The sequence below is a fragment of the Mus musculus genome, chromosome 1, assembly GCF_000001635.26.
Source record: "Mus musculus strain C57BL/6J chromosome 1, GRCm38.p6 C57BL/6J".
Lineage (NCBI taxonomy): Eukaryota > Metazoa > Chordata > Mammalia > Rodentia > Muridae > Mus > Mus musculus.
In genome coordinates this window covers 63,543,011-63,566,023 of record NC_000067.6, presented here as the reverse complement: position 1 = coordinate 63,566,023, position 23,013 = coordinate 63,543,011, and the positions used below count along the sequence as shown (strand labels likewise).

Genomic DNA, 23,013 nt, shown 5'->3' with positions numbered 1-23,013 from the left:
GTTAGGTCTCTTTAAATCTTTTTGAGATGATCCACCAGGCCTGGAACTCATTCTGTAGTATAAGTTGACCTATAACTACTAGTAATCCTCCTTCTCCAGCCTCCCAAATGCTGAGATTACAGGCATGCACCAACATGCCTGGCTCTGCTAAAATTTTACATCAGTCCTTGAGTTTTGATATTTAAATTTTAAGAAGAAGTTTATGTCCTTATTATCTTTACCTAAGTGAAGCACTGAAGTTAAATTATTTCACACAAACAACACTGGCCAAAACCAGAAATCATTCACGTGGCCTCTTTTGTGTACTTTCTTCCATTTTGGAAGAGCCAGCTTTAGCTAGCTAGTAAGTCTCATCTCTCTGCTTCTCTGTCCAGGGGGTGTTTGCCACCTTGACACAAAATAGAGTCAGCTTGGAAGAAGTCAGTTCAATTGAAAAACTGTCTCCATGAAACTGGCAAGTTTGGAAGGCATTTTCTTGACTAGTGCTTGATGAGGGACGGCCCAGCCACTGTTGGTGGTGCCTCTCCTGGGCAGGGGCTGCTCAACTGTTTAAGAAAGCAGACTGTCAGGATGGGTGGGGGAATACCCCAGGAGGCCCTCACTTGCTCAGAGGATAAGGGGAGGGGGCAAGGGAAGGGGGGCAGGGAAGGATTGTGGGAGGTGGTGGTGGGGGGGGGGCAGTGAGACAGATGTAAAGTGAATAAGTAAAATAAAATAAAACTTAAAATATTATGATATAGCTAAACAAAGAAAAAAGAAAATCATTTTCAAACTTCCAAATATAAATATATGTATCAAAATAAATAAATGAAAATATAAGCAAAAGTAGAAAGGGAGGAAGGAAGAGAGGGAGGAGGGAAGCAGACTGAACCCTTCTTGAGGACAAGCCAGTCAGCAGTGCTCCTCCATGATCTCTGCTTCAGTTCCTGCCTCCAGGTTCCTGCTGGGAGTTCCTGCCCTCATTTTCCTCATGATGGAGTGCGATATGCAGGTATAAACCAAATAAGTCTTTTCCTCCCCAATGTTAGTTATATCAGTGTTTTTTTTTTATCATAAAGCAAAGTAGGTCAATTCATATATGGTCCTCATGAACTGAAATGAAGATCACTGTTAATCTCAGTCAGTAGATATGTGTATTAACTTTTAGGCAGGGTCTGAAATTCGTTACCATGATCCTGCCTGCTACCAAAGAAATTCCTGCATATTATCACTGACACTGAATTACAGACAACCAAAACAAAACAAAAACAAAAACAAAAGAACCAAAACAAACAAAACACCCTCAAAAACAAAACAGAACAAAACCAAAAAAAAAAACCCAAACAAACAAACAAACAAACAAAACCCTCAAAAACAAAAACCATGCCTGCTACTCATACAAGATAAAACAGAAAGGTACAAAGTAAACTATGCAATTATGCAAGTGGCCAGACCGTTATGGCTATGGCACAGCTATGGCTATAACCAGGGCACTCAACCCTGTTGTCTCAGGTAGCTGCAGCACTCCGTATTTAACAGCCATGGTCAATGAAAGGCAATTCAGTTTCCATGACAATTTCTCACTTGGATATCTGTTCCCATGGCCTTTGCGTTCACAGCTTTATTTGAGGTGTATTGGGAATTGAACCCAAAGCCTGCTACCCCTGCACTACCCCTGCAGGCCTGTGCCTAACGTTTATGCCATCTCTTTACTCTCCTCCTTTGCTGGACTTTTCTTTCACATCACTTCATGCTATGTATCTCTGTCACAGACTGGAAGCACAGAACCACGGAAAGAAACTGTGTGTGGCCATCAGGCCAGAAGATGCCACCTACTTGTCCCCCAGATGTACTGGCATTGATTGTCCCTTGTCTTGCACTCGCCATTGTAGCAGCGACCCTGAGAGAAAGAACACACACATTGTGAGTCACAGGGCACGGGGCCATTGTCCCCAAAATCTGACAACAAAGTCCTGCTCTGGGTGAGTTACACAAAGTTCTCCTCATTCCACAAGCAAGCCTTTTCACAGTGGCCAATAAGAAACATAAAGTTATCAAAGAAGTAGAAGCTCTACCACATTAAAATGTAAAGCTCTGGGCACACAGCACAGCATGTCTTTTTAAATGTAAAATAAATCTTGAAACTTAAATTTTCATGGGGAACAAAAAATTGTACCATTGTGAAAGTGAGAACAAAATGACTTAGCTACTCTTATACGTGAATGCTGAGGATAGTAATACTGACTTGGGAAAAGGCTTGTAAAATATTGTCTTTATTTTTTTATTTTTTATTTATTTTTTACTAAATAGACAAGCTGAAATTATTTAAGGATGGTTACAACTCAGCAAATGAGACCCCTCGTTTCCTCAGCCATTGTGGCCTTCTCCTTTTCCTTCAATCTGGACAACCTGTCGCTGGTTAGACAGATGTAATATTTGCAAGGAAATAAAGCTGATGGAAGCCAGCACCCGACTGCAATTTACTTCAGTAAACTTTCTTCCCAAGTTACATGTATGGAAAGTGGGGTGGGGGAAATGACACTAATCCCTTCTAAATTGCCTTGAAATCTTAGAGCCCTGCTTACCTGATTTTGATTGCAGCTATAGCCATCTTGTTTATGGAGGTTCGGTGGGCACTGAAAAATATTATCTTTTTAGTTGATGTACAAATGCATAAAAAATTCAGAAAATGTGTTTAATATAATAATACAAGAGAGAGAGAGTAAATGTACAATTAGGAACATTCGGAAAAACACATTTAATGCCATTAATGGATTACTTAATTTGACTCTATCATTAATGAATAAAGTCTAACACAGTTAATTCTTTTTATGTTTTTCTGTTTACCAGGAGATGGGCTCGATAGCAAGTAATGTTCATTTGTCAAGGAGCTACAAGCAGAAGGGCCTAAAACGGGCAGCAAAGAGAAGAAATCAGTTCGCTGCGGAGGAGTGGACACATTAAGAACTAATTTGCAACTTGTGCAGCTCCTTGTAAATGTCAAATCTGCATGTGACATTATGACATGTGCCTATGGGACATTGCTGCAAAAGCAAGAGAAACAGTCTTGAAGCACAATGTAATCAGTGTAAGTGCAGTATCCCTCTGACCTCTCCAGCCAGACTTGTTACTAGAATAATCTGTGAAGTAGGACTTGCTGCTGCTGCTGCTGCTGTTTCAACCAATCCATCTATGAGACCATTTTAAAGTACACTTCATTTTCTCCAGAAGTTTTCCAGAATAACTCCAGTTGCACTTTTTAAACATTTAAGAGAGTGGGATAAAGGTCAGGGGCCATAAGGTTGAAAGTGAATATGAAAGAAAAATATCCATGGGACAAGGAGAAGGAAGCTTAAGGACATTCACTGATGTCCCTCCCATTTGCCATTTTCTCAGCAAATGTCTTTTCAACCCAACATCTCAGTTCCCAAACCAGTGCTCCGTTCTTCTTCATCTGTGTTTCATTTGTCTTTTTGTCTCACACACAAGATCCATTATGACTGCAAATTCTCAGATTCATTTCAAAATGTCAATTCTTTTCCTCAGTTTCTACCATTTAACCCCAGGTCTAGGCTGCCAACATTATAAACCTGGCCGGTAATCTCCGATCCAAACTTCCCTGCTTCCACCCTGTTTCCCTGTCCCCAGAGAGATCCGTAAAAATATGAACACCAGATCATGTTGGTCCCCTGCCCAAAAAATTCTGAATAGCCTTCCAAGTTTCATGTGAACTGCTTCTCCCATCCACACCCCATCACCTAGCTGGCCCCATTTCCAACTCTCTCAATGGCTGCTGTGATTCCCTGAGATGCCAGGCCACTGCCTGCTGGGCTCATCCCATCTTCTCTTTAGGGATTTTGCTCAACTCTCACCCTCTCAAAGCTTCTCTAACCACTTTCTTTAGAGTGGCAGCTCCTCATTTTCTACATTTCCCCTTCTCCACTGCACTTACCACCACCTGACAACCCATATATTTCCCTAGTTTGTTTGCTTCTGCCCCCATGATTATGTGAGCTCCATGCAGGCCGGGTTTTCTCTCTGGCTTCCTGCTGCACAAAACAACACCAGGATGTGGTGGGTGTTCAATTACTACTAGCTGACTCAGAAAATGAATGGATCACCCATACTGGTAAAATGAAGTTATTTTATGCTGCAGGCATGGGGCCATTTATTGAGCTCATCACAAGAAAGATGAAGGATGCATGCAGCTTTCCTCAGGAGCTGTGACACACTACAGGACAGAGCAATAAAATGTTGGTTCTGCATCTTCTTCCTAAAGGCTGAAGCCCCTTTCAGATGCAGTCACCACAGCTCTTCACTACCTGGTCCTGTGTCTTCCAGGGATGCAACAATTGACAGTAAGCAAACCACACAAGAGAGATCCCCGGGCCTCTTCCATCTTTCTGGATCATTATCTCATTAATCAACTATCATAAAGTATTCACTTACCCTAAAACCAGTAAAACCAGAATAAATAGAAATGAGGGCTGGGGCCTCCTAGAAGAAGCAAATCACTTTTGTGATGTCTTAAGAAGGAAGGGGAAAAAGGAGACTGCTTTGCTGACTATACACACACACACACACACACACACACACACACACACACACACACACACACATATATATATACACACACATGTATATATAAGGATATATATATATATATATATATATGGATATATATGAGGGATATAGATATATATATAGATATAGATATATATATATCCCTCATCCCTCATTATAAACTGTCACAGGTACATGTGCAGTGATTTCTAGTCAATCTGGTTTTAGTTTAGGCTAAACAAAGCCAGTTGTTAGTCAGATGTGGTCCATGCACACCTGCGGTGCTGATCTGAATGAAAATGCCCCCTGCAAGTGCATATATTTAAATGCTTTAGTCCCCAGTTGGTAAAACTGTTTAGGTCTTTTATAAGTTGTTTCAGTCATGGCGCTTGTGGCAGCTATAGAAAAGTAATTGGGACACTTGGAATCCTAACTAACAGTCAGGAGGCTGTGGTGGAAGGATTATAGCCAGGCAGGCCTGCAAAGTAAGGCCATGCCTTAAAAGTAAACAAACAAACAAACAAACAAATGAATACTTATTAAGGCTAGGTGCTAATCAGTGCAGTGTTTAATGGGGAAATCCCGCAGAGGTTCTAAAATTCCTCTAAGGATCTTCAGAACTGGAACAAATCTGGGCCCTCTCCGTGTAAAGTGATGGTCTGTGGTATCTGAACACCACTGCTCCTGGGTTCACGGGGATGCCGATGCCGTGCAGGAAGATTCGGTGAAGCCATTTCGGTGGTGCCTATTTTAAGTTGTGGAATCCACCATTAATTTCCAGTGCTCACCAAGGCCACTTTCACGGCTTTCAAACAGAGGGGACGAAAGACACCAGGAAAACAGGACCCTACGGAACAACTGAACAAAGCTCATATGAACTCAGAGACTGGAATAGCAGCTGCAGGGCCTGTCAGGGTCTGCAGCAAATCCTCTGTGGATACTGTAGCTTTCAGTTTAGCACCATTAAAGACCCCTAAATGTGTGAATGAGTGAGTCTTGTCCCTTCTGTCGGGGATCTTTTATTTTTCTGTTAGCTGATCTTGTCCAATTTCAATATGATGGTTTTTGTTTTTTTTTTCTTATTATATTTTATTTTGTTGTGTTTAAATAAAGAAAAGAAGACCAGTGTTCAGAGATATCAGTAAATGCTAATATAAAAATCAACTAAAAACATGAAGTAAAAGGATAAGGGTGTAATGTAGCCAGGTGGATCATGATTCTCAGGGATGTAGGGTTCTATTTCCATAAAAACTCTGAATATCAATAAAGTCAAACTTCCTTGTCCCTTACAAAATAGAAGGAAAAATTATGGATTTTAGGTCCTTTTACTTCAACTATCTACTATGAGCTTATTCTGATGATCACATTTTTATTTTATTTTTTTACATTTTAAATTATTAATAAAATAGCATTTTATTCTAATGTGCCACTGAAAGAATAACAATACAATTTTTACCAAAGACACATGAAGTAAAAAGAAAAATAACTGCATTTCTTAGACAATAAAATAGGTTGAGGAAAGAGCCCCTATTTTATGTATTTTCTGTAGGTCTGTGTAGTGTATATGAATACATACATATATATATATATATATATACATATATACATATACATATACATATATACATATATATTGTGTATGTATATGAGTGTGTATGAGTGGTGTATGTGCAGTGTATATGCAGTGTGTGTATATACATATATATTATATCTGTGTGAGTATATGTATGAGGGTATGAGGGTATGATCTATGTGTGCCTATGGGTATCAGAGGTTGATATTGTATATCTTCTTATGACTCTCCATACCTATGTTTTGAGACAGGGTCTCTCATTGAACCGGAAATTCACCAATTAACTAGACTAACTGCCCAGAAATTCTCTTGTCTCTGTCTCCCATGCCTGCATTACAGGCACGTGCCAGCCACTACATCTGGCTTTCATGGGGATGTTGGGGATCCAAACTCAGGTCCTAAGGTTTGGATTGCAAACACTTTATCCACTGAGCTTTCTCCCCAGCCCCAATATCTCCACTTTCAAAGCCTATTTCCATCAGACTCCAAAGCAATTCAGGAATTAGATTTTGAAATGGAAACCTATATTTTTAAAAAACAGCTAAACATGAGAGCCAAGGACATATATTGTAGTTTTAAAAAAATAATACTATCCTATAAAAGTGACAGTCAAATGGTATATCAGAATATATATACTTATGAAAGACAGAATCCACAATTCTTGTACTCTGTCATTACAAAGAAATCTATTTACATACTTAAATATGAGAAACATATGCACAAGAGTGACATATAAATAAAGTCAGGACACATTTCCATGTGCTCTATCATTAACAGAGCCATGGGTAATAACACAAAGACCTTCCTGAAGGTTAATTAACACATCTTTTCTTTTTCTCTTCTCATGTTCTCTTCCAGCAGTTCCGTGCAATGCCAAGCACTCTGCTCTCCCGTCACTGAACTGATTGGGTGATAAGCTGATGAAGAATAATTAGGCATTCTGAGCCAGAGAGTCTAGTGTGGGTGGGAAGCAAGCACTGTCCAGTATGTCTTCAGGCTATCGCTATCAAGGGGCTTGTCTCTGCAAGGAAGCCATGCTGAAACCAATTGTGCCAGTAACCTGCTACTGTTTGAACCAGGATCTCTTACAAGACACATGTGGCCCTTGTATTAAGTTAAGGCTATAACTCAAGCTGCTCATTTTTGTTTTTATAGCATGATCTTTTGGCTTGAAAAGGATGCACCATGTTCTTCATGACCCCAGTGGACACCAGTCTACCTTGCAGTTGGCAAGTCCAGTCCTGGGAACATATCCTACAGAGATAACCCTGCAGGAGAGATATTCCTCCAAATGCATGAAAGTCTTTACATCTATACTGATAAAACAATAAAAAAAATACTGAAATCTAATGGATAATGACTGGGTAAAAAGAAATCAACTGATAAATTTGCACTATACCATCACAAAACAAGATAGTAACACAGGAAAACCTTCTGAAGACACATCAAAAAGAAAACAAAAGTCAAATGAAATCCCAAATCCTTACTGGGGCATACAGGTCCTCTTGCCAGCATCCTGACATCCTTTGAACCTTTTCTACTGTCCTCCTTTCTGCCTGCTTTCATTCCACATCTTGAAGAAACCATGCCTCTATGCTTCCTGCTTAGAAACTAACTCCTTCCACAGCAACTATCCCAACCTAATATTCTACCACATTTTTCTTTCCACAGTACCTTATTTTATCATATAAGTATGAAAAAATATATGTATATATACATGTATGTATTTATGTATACACATACATATTTTACATAGTATATATAAATACACATGTATGTATATATACATATGCATATATACATATGTACATATCCTGGCATTTACATCAGCACTTGGCAAGTAACTCAACAGATGTTCATTTGAGTGGCAAATAGGGCCATAAAATAACATGCTATAAATAAAAAGCACTAAAATTATACAAATATGGAGTCAAGAAGTCAATATTAATTACAGGATTATAATCATTTTAATGGACCAAAATCCTGCCAAAGCACAGAGGCGAGAGGCAGGGACTGCGGCAGTGGTGGAGAAACCTGGCCTTCTGCTCCCAGCCATGGCGGGTCTGCTTGCTCCCAGTCTCCTACCTCAGCTCCCTTCCAAAATTTTAAATTGTTCAAAATGTTTGAAAACAGCATGTAAGATGTGGGGACCTAAGGAGAAAAATTTTATGAATTGAATATAAATCATCTAAAGATATTTATGAAAGTGGAATTTAGAAAAAAAAAAAAGGAGAGATAAAGATGAAAATCCCAAAATACGATAGAAAACTTCCTGAAGTAATAGTTTGGTAGAGAGCTAGAAATATCTAGAAAACAAATCTACAATAAAGAAACTAAAATAGGTCTATACTCACAGTCTTTATTGAAGGATTTAAAACATGTCTTGCACAATATAAAAGATACAATGTGGTTTTCCATACCTGGCCAGAGTCTCCAGTGCAGTACTCGGTGATATCACAGCTGTTTACGGCATCCCGACATTCATACCCTCGTGACTGAAACTATAAATCAAAACCCAGCATTAGGAGGTAACATTCACCATAGTCAACAACGCTGCCATCCCTGCATCTACCCACAAGCCTGGGCTTTATCATAATCCCCATCCCTTGCTTCTAAATTTGTAAAACTATCACAGGTTAGAAATGAGGCTCAGACCAGGCAGTGGTGGCGCACACCTTTAATCCAAGCACTTGGGAGACAGAGGCAGGCGGATTTCTGAGTTCAAGGCCAGCCTGGTCTACAGAGTGAGTTCCAGGACAGCCAGGGCTACACAGAAAAACCCTGTCTCAGAAAAACCAAAAAGAAAAAAGAAAAGGAAAAAAAAAAAAAAGAAATGAGGCTCAGCTGCTCATCCCACACTGAGGTAAGCATCAAACAGGCACTATGTATGTAGATTGTAAAATCCACTGTCTCCACAAACTGAGGTAAGAAAGCGAGGTGATGAAATTTATGTAAAGAAGAAACACTGGTTTAGTTTAACACAAAGGGACAAAAAAAAATGTCATTAAACATTGAAGATTTCTCTAAAGGATATACATACACACACACACACATATAACCAACCATAACTAATTTGTCCATTAGTTTGAATATTAATCGTGCTTTAGATAAATACATACAACAAAATTACAATGAATTCATATAAATCAACTTCAGAGGCATCCATGGCTGCCTGTGATGAACAAAACATTTGGTTTGTCTGGCAAAGGATGGGCAAAATATGAAGTCTCATTAGCCTCAAGCAATTTATCATTTGGTATGTAATATGAGGCAAGCACAAATTAAGCTGAAATCTCTTATAATATCATGATGTAGAACCTCCCTTGGTACTGAAAAAAAAAGCAATAAAATCATGTAGTTTTTATAGCGACTTGAAATGTCATAGATCTAACATATGAGATAAAGGGGTAATAACTTTTGGAAAAGAACTGTCAGTTACTGAAGGTGAAAAACTACACACACACACATACACACACACACACACACACACACAGACACACACACACCCCACATGCAAGCACACACATACACACATGCACACATGTGACAATGTAAGTACTGCCTCACCTCGCTTTCTTGACATTATGAGATTCAAAAAGCCAAGTGGGAGATATAAGTTCTAGTTTTTATACTACGTGTCTAAAACAAATTAGGGTAAGTTTTAAAAAATGAATGTTGGAAATAGGTTGTTCAATTTAAAGACCAACAGAATTTTTCCTCTTTTGTCCTATGATTTAATCTGTTTGTCTGTGTTAACAGGGTAACTTGTCTAGTTTGGAGGCTGTAGGTGTGGGTACACCCTCTTGAGGAGGCCTGGGAGGATGAGAAAGTAGACAGTGAATAGACACATGCTGTGGTCCACAAAAGTTCAATAAAATTACCAGTATCACTGAGCTAACATGCATAAATGTGTATCAAGACACTCAAAAGCTCAACAGACATCCTGACACGGCTGGCTAACTTGTCAAGGAATGAAAAGAAACATGAAACTTCCAGGGGACTCACAAGACATGAGGTGTTGTTACAGCAGGGGCCGTCACTGCAGTGGGCCCCATTGGAGAGCGAACACTTCTTACAGCAAACTCCATAGCATTCCTAGAGAAAACACTCCATTGAGTAAACCAGGAACATACCACTGCCCATCAGTATTCCCTCCATGTGCAGTTTATGCATCAGATGACAAGAGTTCTATAATCAGTACACTAACATTTTAGAGAAACCAATCACTTCAAATGATGACAGACTCCTGCCATGTTTCTCAGCAGAGTGATCTCCCAAGAGTATGATTATTCATTAACAGGCACCCCCACACAAGCCTCTGTAACTATACCATGTTCTTAATACCCAGGTTTTATCTCATAAAGGAAAAAAAATAAATGCGGCATGGGAAATGCTCATGATTCTGTACAAGGTGCCTGAGATGGATATGAGCTCTGAATTAACTTTTTAAAGGTCAGGAATTTGATTAGAACAATCCATTAAGCTTTTCAGACACGGCTGCAACAACAACATGACAAATTCTTATGTGTCTGAGCTGGGACAAAGCATTGATCATAGCAATCAGGAAAAAAAAAGAAGGCAGTGACCCCACAATGAAGGATAACATGTCTGTTCTCCGCTGTTGTTCTTCTTAGCTTGGAGGATGAACTGAGCTAAAAGTAGAGACAGTCTCTTATACCTACCACATGGAAACCACAGTCGCATTCCTCCCCGGCCTCCACATATCCATTTCCACATTCCGTGGGCTCAAACAGCTGAAAGAGAATGGAGAATGCAGAGAAAAGCATTTGAATTTATTGCAGAAAACCTATACATCAAGCTGGCCATATACATGGCTGTATCATATGAATCTTCTGTGATTATTACTTTATATTCATTTTTACTTGTGTGTTCTGTGTGTACCTATGTAAGTATATGCACACACACACACACACACGTGGGTAGTTGGAGAGGTCAGAAAGTAACATTGGATTGCTTGGAACTACAGCTACAAATAGTTATAAGCTGCCTAGTGTCAGTGCAGGGAGCCAAACTCCACTATTCCGAAAGAACAGCAAGTTCTCTTAACTGATGAGTCATCATATAATAAGTGATCTACTATTTGCTTATTAATAACACTCTTTAAAATCATCTTAGAAAGGATGTGGTATCTCTGGGGATTTCCTTGGTGGGGTCTTGAGAGACAACCTTCCAGCATTAGATTGACTATGGAGTTAAGCTGTCAAGAAAAATAGATCGCTTCCCATGTTTTCTAATGGAGCTAAAATGTATTAGTAATAAGACTCATAGATATCTAATTTGCTGACTTGACTAAAGGCAGCCAAGAAGACATCCAAACTGTCAGAAAGATAAATATGTTTAGTCAAAACCAAATGTGTGATGTACAACTAAGGAAATGCCAATAAGCTTAGAACAATGTTGTCAGAGACTCAAATCTATCCCACTCATTGGAAAGAAATCTGCATTGTCTGGCACAAAGTCCCACCATTGCATTCCTTGAATTATCTGTGAGTAGAAAGAAAATTAATTCAATAACTTAGGAATTTCAATAAATTAACTATATGCAAATACCCAATCTCTTAATACTCATAAAGAAAAAAACTAAGTATGTTAAGTTAATGTATAGCCATGTGAATCAATAGAAATCTCTCAGTCATTGCTGCACTCATAGCAGAAGAAGTTTCTAGAATATCCCCCCCTCATGGTGCCATGAACTTGTTTCTGGATAATAATACTATAGATGGATCGATGAGAAAGTTGCTTACTCACATCAAAAGTGTCTATATCCTATTGGCTGGGACAGGACTTTCCTGGAATGATTATCACTTCTGGGTGTGTGGGGTATAAGGAGAGAGTCTGGAATAGCACACCTCAACACAGATGCTCAGAGCCATGAACTTCAGAGAAAAAGCTTGCCTCCAGTAGCCACATACACTATGGGCAACAGTCATCTACCACTGAGTCTACACAAGAAAGACTTGCTTCTACTACTTCCAGGAAAGAACTATTATAAGAAGTAAGGAAATGTTCTAGCCGAGTTGGGTGGGAGTCAGTAGTGCTAATTAATCTCCATGCTCCTTTGACTGGCAGGCAAGAGAATGCAGAAAAAGGCAGGGCAGTAGAAAGATGGCCAACACTTGGTACCAGGCTTTAGTTCTTGGGTTCTTTCCCCTTCCTGAGTTTGGTCACTATCTCAAAACAGATGTAAATCACAGCAACTGGGAAGATTTCTGAAGCAGAGAAAATATGCATATCAATGGAAAATAACAAGCAACACTTGCCTATGCATATATTCATTGACTAAGAACACTGGGGATAAAAAATTAGTTATATACATACAAGCTACTCTACTGGAATTCATGAAGCCTTCTTTTTTGATCATTGTAATTTGTAGTTTAAAAGGAGAAATTGTCCTGTATCTAACTTCTGAGATTGAATATGTAAACATAGTTTTTTGGTGTGAAATTCCCAAGTTACCAGGATAATTTTCTTCCTGTTTACAGGTAATCTGAGAAGTGTATATTCCAGAGACCTTAACCTCTCCAAACAAGCTAGAGCTGTCTCCTGAAGCACAGTGCTTACAACTGGCTGCCAGTTGCAGGGCAAGGTAACACTAGCCGTGCTCCATGTAATTCAAAACTGCCAGCAGTTCACAGGAGTTCTTCATTACACAGCTCACTCATTTCAGATGCCTTCAAGACTTCTGGTTTCTATGCCCAGAGGTCACTGCCAGGAAAGACCGAGCAGCCTATTTTAATGGTGCACAGTCACTTTTAACGTCTCAGTTCTCTTGAGATTTACAGCGCTTTGGCTTTACTGAGATTTCTCAGGGATGTCAGGTTCCAAGCAGTCATTCCGACACTAGCTGTATCACTCACTTGTGAGTATGAAATAAATCAGTCTATCCGTTGTTTGCCTTGGTGACTGATTTTTTTTTAAAGACAAGGTCAACACAATATTGCCACTCTTTAAATTTGCAGAGTATCGAACATTCTCTATACAAATGAACTCTATCTGACATGTGAGGTGTTATTCTAAAAGAAAAGTGAATTTTTTCCCATGGTCAAATTCCAATACCATCTGCTAATAATGCCAGTTCTGTCTTTTCAACTGCTGGCCTGCTTCATTTCCAAACATGCTCCTATAAAAACACAGCGCCTTCTGCAAAAGCGTTAGCCTGTCAGCTGGAGAATGCTGCCTTTGCTGAACTTTAGGAAAGTGTGATGATTGGTTGTGTTCTATGTCAAGGGAACTGGAGCATATCTTATAATCAAACAATTTCATGCTTCTTACAGCAAGAAATAAATATTTATATCATGAGGGCCAAAAGAAGATTTTCAAAATTTAATTTTACTGTCAAATGTGTTTTCTGAAAACTCCTAAAAATCTCTTCTGGAAATGTATAATTTTCTTTAAGTTTGTGCTTGAGGAATTGCAATTTTGTTTATACATACTCTTATGAAACGCCATTGCCAGCGTGGGCTTCCAGAGGAAGGGAACTATGTAGTAGAAATACTTGAGGTATTTATAGAACTTGCAAATGTTAGACCAAGACCACTTTTTGCTTGGCTGACATCAGTAATGCTTTCTGCCTGGGACCAGATCACCCCAGAGAGTGGAGGAGTTGGAGCTGGATGGTAGGAGAAACTTTCGGGAGGAGAAAACTAAGTCTCCAGAAGGAATGCCAAGGTTAAATGAGACTTAGCAAAGAAGTGATCCAAGGAAAAGTTCTTTCCATTCTGACTCCCTATGTCTTAGCAGAAAAATGAAAACACCAACATGAAATTCTGTAGAATTTTGCGTTTTAGGGAACTGCAAGCGAGCACTGAACACTGACACTCAATTTGGTCTCTTGAGCATGCAGCGGCTCTCTATAACTGAGCATCTATCAGTTGGGTTTAGTGGCTCCTACCTGAACTTGCAGTGTCTGGGAAGCTGAGGAAGGGAGCTTGTAGCAATGTAGTGAACTGTGTGACATGAGACTTGCTTTCTGAGAACAGTCTCTGATGTTTGCCATATCCTTACTATTGGAAAATCAAGTCACTAACCTTAGTTGGCCTATTGAAAAGACATGCTCCGCCACCTCTCTGTAAAAAGTCTCTGTACTCCAAAATGCTGCACTTTGAGAACTTTCGAGAGTGGGACACCCTGAAGAAACAAGGAACCAATTATGTAAAAAAAAAAAAAAAAAATTCACAAAAGCCATCATCAGAGAAGAAAATTAAAAACCACTGAAAGTTCATCCTGGATGTAGATGGATCAGCACAAATATTTGGTAAGATGCTTGGGTACAAGCTGCTACATCTACGGGGTGGAGTCTATAGGAGAAAGGAAAATGAAAACCTTCACAGACTAGGAGATTGGTCACTCCCAAGCTACCGACCCCCTGCCTGGTCTGTCTCGAAACCCATCGTTTAAAAGGTTTGCTACAAAATCTTAAATCAAGACTAGGTTTTAAAGCTTGATTATTTTTATTTACTGTGTCTCAATAGAGGCAACCTCACTTTCCTTTACTCTGTTCTGAATAAAGGGGGTCCAGCAGCCTACTAAACCTTCTTTTCAGAGAAGAGGCTGGAAGGTCAGTTTATTAAAGACAGTGTTACTCAGGCTTCAACAAGCCAAAATGTAAGTAAATGAATAAACCCTGAAGGATGTGTGGGATCATGCTGGATCATACATGCATATGTTATTAGTGTGTATGCCCACAGCAAAAAAGAATTAAGGGATGCTCCCGTGAGCAATGGCTCTTTATTCTTCATTTCAAATACAATTATTGAGCAATATTCATGATTTAGCATGAATAAAAAATGAACCTCTCTGTGATTTATTCAATCAAATTAAGACCCCTATGTCAGCACACAGGGGACTATCATACACACGACGAGGTTAAGCTAAATCATACACATTAGTTCCCAGGGAATGTCTGCAATAGGCCATTCTAGGATATAATGCAATAGTTTTATGTATGAGGGTATGTGCAGAATTAAAATTCACCTCTATTGACAGCAATGTCTTACAAGAAGTATACCAAATATATCTTTGAGAAAATATACATTAGCTTCAAATAGTTTATTGCATCCTATAAATATTCAATCCAAAACTCACTTAGAAATTGACAATTTAAAAGGCAATAATATTGTCATACAAAAGCAACATATATATGGCGTCTTTGCTATGGGACCTATTAAGCCTGCATCATCATAAAGAACTCAACTGTGGAGCACAAATAATATGGCCGGAAAAGGCAAGCATTTCAAGGTTAGACTGCATTTCAAGGAATATGCTCTGGCATCGAAGGGGTAACAGTTAATTGCATAAACTTTTTCCTCTCTATGGAAGAAGAAGGAAGGGCCCCCAGGGAAGGAGATGGTTTCGTTGGCATCAGTGCAGAACAATGGTAGGACAAAAAATTCCCAGTGTCTGGCCTAAGCAAAGACAGTAAGAAAGAAAATTCTCGCCACTACTATGATGCCTACTGGCAATGGCCTACATAGTGTGGGAGTCTCCTGGAAACAGCAGTGGTGCCAGGTCTCAGGCCACGAGTGCTACTGGACAGCTGGTCCAGTTGCACAAGTGCCCACCAAGGAAAGACAAGTAAAGTAATGGTGCTTGTCTACCACTTGGCAACTCTTCTGTTTAGGCATTATAACTCTGAATTATTTAAAAAAAAAAACAAAACTCTGTCGACTCTACAAACAATATGCTACAAATTTATTACCATAAACTAGCATTTATAAGTTCCTTAAAATGTAAATGGATGACTGAATTGATTTTCACTGGCTGCTTCAGGTAGACCATCTGCTTTTATTCTAAGTATATTAAAAGATTAATGCCACTACCAAACGCAGAAGCTTTTAGTCATGTGATTCCTGTAAGGGTTAATAAATACAAGTAGCTAATACATTTCACTTTTCTCCCCAACCTTAAATTAAAAATTAAAACATAAAGTGAATTAGCACTGTCAGTTTTAAAATATCAGACAATTAATTATTGAATTTATACTAAGTGCTTAGCCTAAAAGACCAGTACCTGAGAGGCTGTGTCTCTAATGACTATATATGCAGCCATTTTTGCATTGGGCATACATCACATGCAAGAGTAATGCAGACTTACCCTGTTTCTTCCATGATGCAGCCGCCCCAGGACTCTATGCATTCACATTCTAGCTCAATGAAACAAGAACAACAAAGGGGGTGAGGGGAGACAAAGTCACAGCTTCAGTTTGCACCAGTTCTTGCAAAACTTCCTCAATACAGAGTGTCAAGACTCCTCTATTTCCTTTAGTTCATGGGTTCTTATGCCTGGAGTATAGATTGCTTCCTAAGGGGGAAAACAACCTTGGTCCTCTCTTCATTTTTGTTACTCAGTTACCTTGATTAGATTTCTAAAATTCAATGTTTAGTTAGAAGTACCATTGGCTAGAAACAAAAAGATGAATTCTAGTCCATCTTTTAATCAAGGAGAGAGTCCCATAGAGAAGACACTCAGCTTTTTTTGAGGGGGGGGGGGGAAGGGGAGGGGCAGGGTGTCTGCTTTAGAATGGAAGTGATGTCTACCTATCTCCCAGCATGGCTTTAGGGCTCAAACAGATAGATGGCATTCCCAGACAGTCTGTATGAATACAGCACAATGTCACTGAAGTCCTTCAGACACAGGGCAGCTAAAGAATAAAATTCAATTTGCTGGAGTCAGGGCTAGGATCAGCCAGAGAAGTGCAACAATCTCATCCCAGTCTACTTCACCATTCAGTCCAATAACAGCTCAGCTGACCCCAGCACTGGCCTCCAGGACTTTTAACTAAGTTACGGAACCCAATGTTCTTCTTCCCGAGTCTGAGCTATCTGGGTCAGTTTCTGAAACTTTAAAGTGAGGTGGCTACTTCCTTGAGAAAGCACATAGTCTGAGCAAGATTTTAGTAAATGAAAGTTTGTGGAGACTAGGAGACTGTTGCTGGGTGCTTGTCATGACTGTGTGTACTTGGTCCTTAATGACATAAAGGGACTCAGGAGTATGGATGCGGGTGTCCTTCCACTTCTCCACAGTACTACCTATCAGTCACATAGAAGACAGCATGTGAGATAATGCACTTTTCTTTTCTTCTCTGGGAAGGCCTGGGTGGGAAGAGAGGGTTTTTTTCTCCTCGCTCTCAGGACGATATATAATGAGAGAGTGAGGATTTCAGCTTATTTTCTCATTAAATGAACAATGGATGAACGTGCTGCTCTTTTTCTCCACCAGGTCCCATTGTGATGCTTTGCCTTCTACCACAAAAATGTACCAAGATTATATTTGACCACGGTGCTCATACAAAGGGGACTAAAATTTGGGTTGGATTTTATCCTGATTTTAAAATAAATGAGATATGGACTTTATCCTGATTTTAAAACGAACCAGATATTTCCATGGGCTTCTAAATATCTGACGTTCCCTCAGTCCTCAGCCCACTTGAAAAGTTAGTCCTATCCTTCCTTCTCTCATCTGTTCAATGGAAACAGTGGCCTCAACAGTCCCTTGCCTTACTTTGATGCCACATGGGTCAGGGGCCATGGATGAGCTCCTCTTGGACCTACCTGCACCAGAGGACAATTGTGTCCTGTGCCCACGCATTTGAAGCTTAAAGGGCCAGAGGCAGGCTTTGCTTAGGGGAGACAGGAGCTCACCTTCTAGATATGACCTTGTGGGTGAGTGTGGTTAGCATTTAAATATGAGCTCCTTGTATGCTGTAGATCTCATTCCCAATGCACTATATATCTGATCATCTCTCCACAGAGCTGTATCTGTCATTTTGTGTCTATGCTCAAATGATTAAATCTCTGGAGAATATATGCATACCACTACCACCCCACCTCGTCCCAACGTTCTCTATGTAAGATAGAGCTGACGGAGGATAAGCTTATGAATTTTGAAAGAGAAATGTATTCCCCTCAGATAGCCTAATAATGATCTCAAAATGTTCAAGATTATTTTTTGAAGCATGAGATGCACTATGATTAAACCACGGTGGCATGGAAATAAAGTATTCTCGGTGACTGGGCATGCGTAATACACACAGAACGACAAGGGGACTGGAGTAAGAAGTCAGTGTACATACTTGGCTTCCTGCTCGAAGGTTCCCACTGGATTCCAAGGTTTTGAGCCAGGCTCTGTGATAATACTTGTGCCACCGCCATTGGAAGACCATACTGGGTTTTCAGAGTTGAAAATGTTTGGGAAACATTTGAGAGAGTAGAACAAAGCCAGTTATTACTTCTTCATTGTTATCAATCTCATTTCAAGCTCCTTAGGAGAGCCTTAAAACATCTATAGATGGTGTACACCCTTCAAATCATTTCTCCCTTGAGACTGTGCCCCACAAGCATCTTTCAGAACAGGAAGTTTTCACATGGGAACAGAAAGTAAAAGTGACTAAGACTGTGCTCCAACTCAACATATTCAAATATGTCAAGAAAGATCACAGTCAGCTATTGGATGGGTCACACGGCCCCCAATGGAGGAGCTAGAGAAATTACCCAAGGAGCTAATGGGAACTGCAACCCTATAGGTAGAACAACAATATGAACTAACCAGTACCCGGGAGCTCTTGTCTCTAGCTGCATATGTATCAAAAGATGGCCTAGTCGGCCATCACTGCAAAGAGAGGCCCATTGGACTTGCAAACTTTATATGCCCCAGTACAGGGGAACGCCAGGGCCAAAAAGGGGGGAGTGGGTGGGTAGGGGATTGGGGGGTGGGTATGGGGGACCTTTGGGATAGCATTGAAAATGTAAACGAGGAAAATACCTAAAAAAAAAAAAGAAAGAAAGAAAGAAAGATCTCCCAGTACCTAAAAGCATTCTGAAGTGAGACTGCCGAATAAGACCTATCCCAGTGCTTGCCAGGATTTTGAAACAGTTGGCTGGGCTTTGGAGTGCTTCTTTCAATTAAAAATTTTTGTGATAAAGGTACCCAAACAATGGTTCTATAAAAACATTTGTTTTAATCCATACCAAGCTTAAGTAGAAGACATAAAAATGAAAATTTATATAGGAAGACAAAATATAATCTATAAAACTTTTATTTAAATGAGCTAATTCTAAACAAGAAAGCATTAAAAATTAAAAAAAAAAAGAGTCACAGGAAAAAGGATTGATAAGTTGATAAACACTTAACATCTCAACTAGAGACCTAAAAATCTCTGAACCAATTTTCAGGTAATGTTTGTACCATTAGAGTACAAAACTTCCATGGTGGTATACAAAGCTGTCAGTATGAACTCAGGGCTCCATTTACTGATCTGAACCACTCACATTACTACATCCCTAAAGTCATTGTTGAAGACTTGTGGGAGAACAGTTATACACGGGGCCTTAATGAAGAATGAAGTTAGTTGCAAAGACGGAGCTCTAGTTACAGAAATCATGAAACTTACCTCATTCACACCAACCCCTCTTATTCGAGAACACACGCCTCCAAAGTAACTCAGACTGCTTCTCTTATAATGGAATGTCACGCGCCTTAAGAAAATAAGGTACTGTCAGGAAACACCACATACACACTCCTAAAACATGAATTCTCCCACACCCTAAAAGTCACTCCCAACCGGAAATAAAAACAAACAAACCTGTATTTAAATAGATTTCCATCTATGCTGTTATAAACACATTGACTCTTTTTCTACTAAAGAATATCTATTGCTGATTATTATAAATTGATAAAAGCTGAAAGAGGAGGTGGGCAACAGGCAAAAGTAAGACAGAAAGAGGGAAGGTGTTGCTTGGTTGGATTGCAGGACAGAACCATAGTGGAAGATGAAAAAACGGCCATGAGTGGGGAGGAGGAAGAGTGGGAAGAGAGGATGAATCTCTTCCTTAGTGACAGAAACACACCTGCATTCAGTAGTTGTCTAAAAAAAGGTGTTTTCTAGACGTCCTACAGCTAGGTGTGCTCACATGACAATGATCTAGCCAACATGTTCGAAGGAAACACACACAAGCTTTCAAGAAACCTGGTTTACAGATGCTGTCCTTATAGAAGGAGCACCCTCTTGCCTCTCTCCAAGCCAGGCCCTCCTGCTGCCTGTAGAGAAGGCAACAGTACCAGGGGCACCTTGGGTTGTGCTTTGACCTTAAGGATAGCTGCTCTGTGCTTGGACAGTAGAGCTGAAGGCCACTGAACCAAGCAAGCCTCCCAGCCCTGGAATTCTACTTCCATAAACCCAGAAGGAGAGCAACAGCAACTTTGCAGAAGTCACTGCCCCCTGTATGGGGGCTAACGGATACAATAAGGAAGATAAACGTCGAGCCAAACTGCAGTAAGAGCCTGAAGGAGCACGTACGAGATGAGGTGGACCGCGTCAGCGTGCTGTTTGATTCGCTGCCGGTACTTGGAGAAGTCATGTAGCATCTGCACGGGGTTGATGGTGATGTCAATGTGATCCTTCTCGGTCCAGGTCTCGACAGCCACCAGGACAACCCTGGTGTTGAGCTGTTCCTTGTAAATCTGGGGGTATACAACAGGACAGGTGCAGGAGGCAAACACTGGGTCAAACATGCACAATCAGTGAGTCAGTCAGCGGAAGGGAGGTGGGGGAGGGGAGAGAACATGGGGTCAGAATTAGCTAATCATACAGAATCGGCTTCCGCTTTCTCTTTTCCAAGAGCCAAAATAACGAAGGAAAAAAAAAATCACACAACTCTGTATTCTCTACTCTCCTTAAAGAGATTGTCTCCACCCTCAGCTCAGAATTTTCAGTTGCCTGGCATATTATGAGAATGTAGGGACGTCAAGGTACTCAAGTCAGGACCTGCACTGTCAACAGGGCCCAGCAAAATAACCTTTCCAAACCCCAGAGGAGATGACAAACCGGAGCCTGACACAGAGACTCTAAGTGTAATATAACCTGCAGGCTTGGGACAGTTCATCAAACAGTATAGTTGCCTTGCTACACAATATAATAACTCTCAGAGAGAATCACAGAGCTGAGGCCAAGTGCGGGGGCTGGGGGCACAGATCTGAGGCACCAATCTCACTCTCACTTCCGAGTGGCATCACTCAATTCACATCTTGTTATTCTTCTGTTCTCAATACTTTGGACCAAATCAATAACTCACAGAATTAAGCAACTTCAAGGAGAGCTGCCAAGTTGCCCCGCTTTTAAACTATCTAAGAAAATAAATGAATGGTCTTTGAAGACAGTCAATAAAGAAATTAGCATCAAATTGAAGCTATAATGTCTTTACACAAAAATGAGCTAAGTATAATATATTTCTGCAATGGACGATCAGCTCCAGGATTTTATAAGTATAACATAAACTAAAAATTAAATTTTGCAAAGTATGATTTTATTCAATCACGTAAAAAAAAATGACTAATGCAGAGATGCTGCCTAATAAATAGCTTTTGCAGGGGAGAATATGTGTTTAAGATTCTCTTTTCCATATCCAGTTATAGGTTTCCTGTGAGCAGATTGACAAGGGCTGAAATTAAAGAAAAGTAATAAGGCAGATGTAAACCGGCTCTCAGGGGTTCAACCTTAATTTTATATTACATATTCTATGCACATCAACTCATATTACAATTTTGTCAGCTGTGCCTATGAGGCACATAACATATGCTAGGTGCACAAAATATGTTATGAATATTTACATGACGGGTGGTTTGGGGCTGTTTAAAAGGCAGATCTTCAGAGTGAGTAGCATTTAGATGCTTGGCAATTTATTAAAAAAAAAAGATTTTTTTCCACAGTCAAGAGGCACCATACAATAAATACAAGATAAAAAATACATTTAGCTTAACAAAGTAGCACTTCACATCAGAATATATAAATTAATTTATGCAACTCAATTAATTATTTATTGGAATATAATGTATGAAACTCAGCTCTGGGTTGTTGCAACCTAAGGCAGGGAACATGAAGAAAATCTAATCGGTCATTCTCTGGAATTTATGAAATGGCACGAGGGGAAAGCCCATCAGTAGTGAGGACACGTAGGGCCACACCCCTCTGAAGGAAGGAGCCATTTCATTGTCCCAAGTCATTCTGTGTGGCAATGACACCTAATTTTATCATCTAGAATACTAGAAAGTAAGTCTGAGACATTCCACCCTGGGAGAACTAAGATAATAAATCCACAGTCTGGAGATTTCCATCTATCTAAACCCTCTTAACACACGCTGCCTCAATCCATTAGGACTTCTCTACTTACGCAAAAATATTTAGGAAAAGCTCAAGTAGTTATTAATAAAGCCTCATTGACTGAGGATAATTTCCAGGCTTCACGGTCTTTCTCCGCTGCACTTTGTCCCCCACGGACTCTGGTAATAACCGAGGCAATGCTATACAATTACTGTGGGTTAATAAAAATTTCTCACTGTTTAAGGAGGTGGCGATGCTAGCTACTCTGATTTGCTCATTAGATACTGTACACATGTATCAAATTATATCACTGCACCCCACAGATACGTGGAATTAAAATGATAATTAATGAAAGTCAATATGCTTAGAAGAAAGAAACAATGCCAAAGCTTCTTGGGAAGTCTGAGAATTCTGAAGCCCAGACAGCACTTTCTTACAAAGCTCTCCCTCCATCCAACAGTTTCTTCGCCAGGGGGACGTATGAATACATTGTTTTCATTTCATCCAAGAAATAGCCAACATTATCACTGAGCATAGGGAAAGAGATATGAACCATGCTTTTTGGATTAGTGAAAAGAAGTTTCAAGGAAACCAGGCTACTTACAGAATCTACAAGGTTGACCACAGACTTTGCGAAGTTGTTGGTATGCGCGTGAGAAGAGCGGTGCTTCTTATACTGGGGGGTAAGAGAAGATGGACCAGTCACTTCCAAGTTCTTACTGTCCTCAATGTCAAAGATTCCATATTAAACAGAAATGCTAGAAATATGGCTCAAAAGATCAGA

At 39.9% G+C, this 23,013-nt stretch overlaps 1 protein-coding gene across 3 annotated transcripts in view; it reads right to left on the bottom strand.

Moving 5' to 3' along the window:
- Adam23 (a disintegrin and metallopeptidase domain 23) overlaps nt 1–23,013 on the bottom strand; it is a 150,395-nt gene that overhangs the window by 30,088 nt on the left and 97,294 nt on the right. For all 3 annotated transcript variants that reach the window (XM_006495969.4, XM_006495970.4, NM_011780.3), the window contains exons 10-20: nt 22,834–22,905; nt 20,430–20,593; nt 19,524–19,608; nt 18,207–18,297; nt 16,229–16,277; nt 14,164–14,263; nt 10,798–10,869; nt 10,121–10,210; nt 8,536–8,616; nt 2,565–2,615; nt 1,816–1,879 (exon numbers count right to left, since the gene is read on the bottom strand). In XM_006495969.4, the coding sequence (XP_006496032.1) occupies nt 1,816–1,879; nt 2,565–2,615; nt 8,536–8,616; nt 10,121–10,210; nt 10,798–10,869; nt 14,164–14,263; nt 16,229–16,277; nt 18,207–18,297; nt 19,524–19,608; nt 20,430–20,593; nt 22,834–22,905 (919 nt within the window). The remainder of the gene's footprint in view (nt 1–1,815; nt 1,880–2,564; nt 2,616–8,535; nt 8,617–10,120; nt 10,211–10,797; nt 10,870–14,163; nt 14,264–16,228; nt 16,278–18,206; nt 18,298–19,523; nt 19,609–20,429; nt 20,594–22,833; nt 22,906–23,013) is intronic.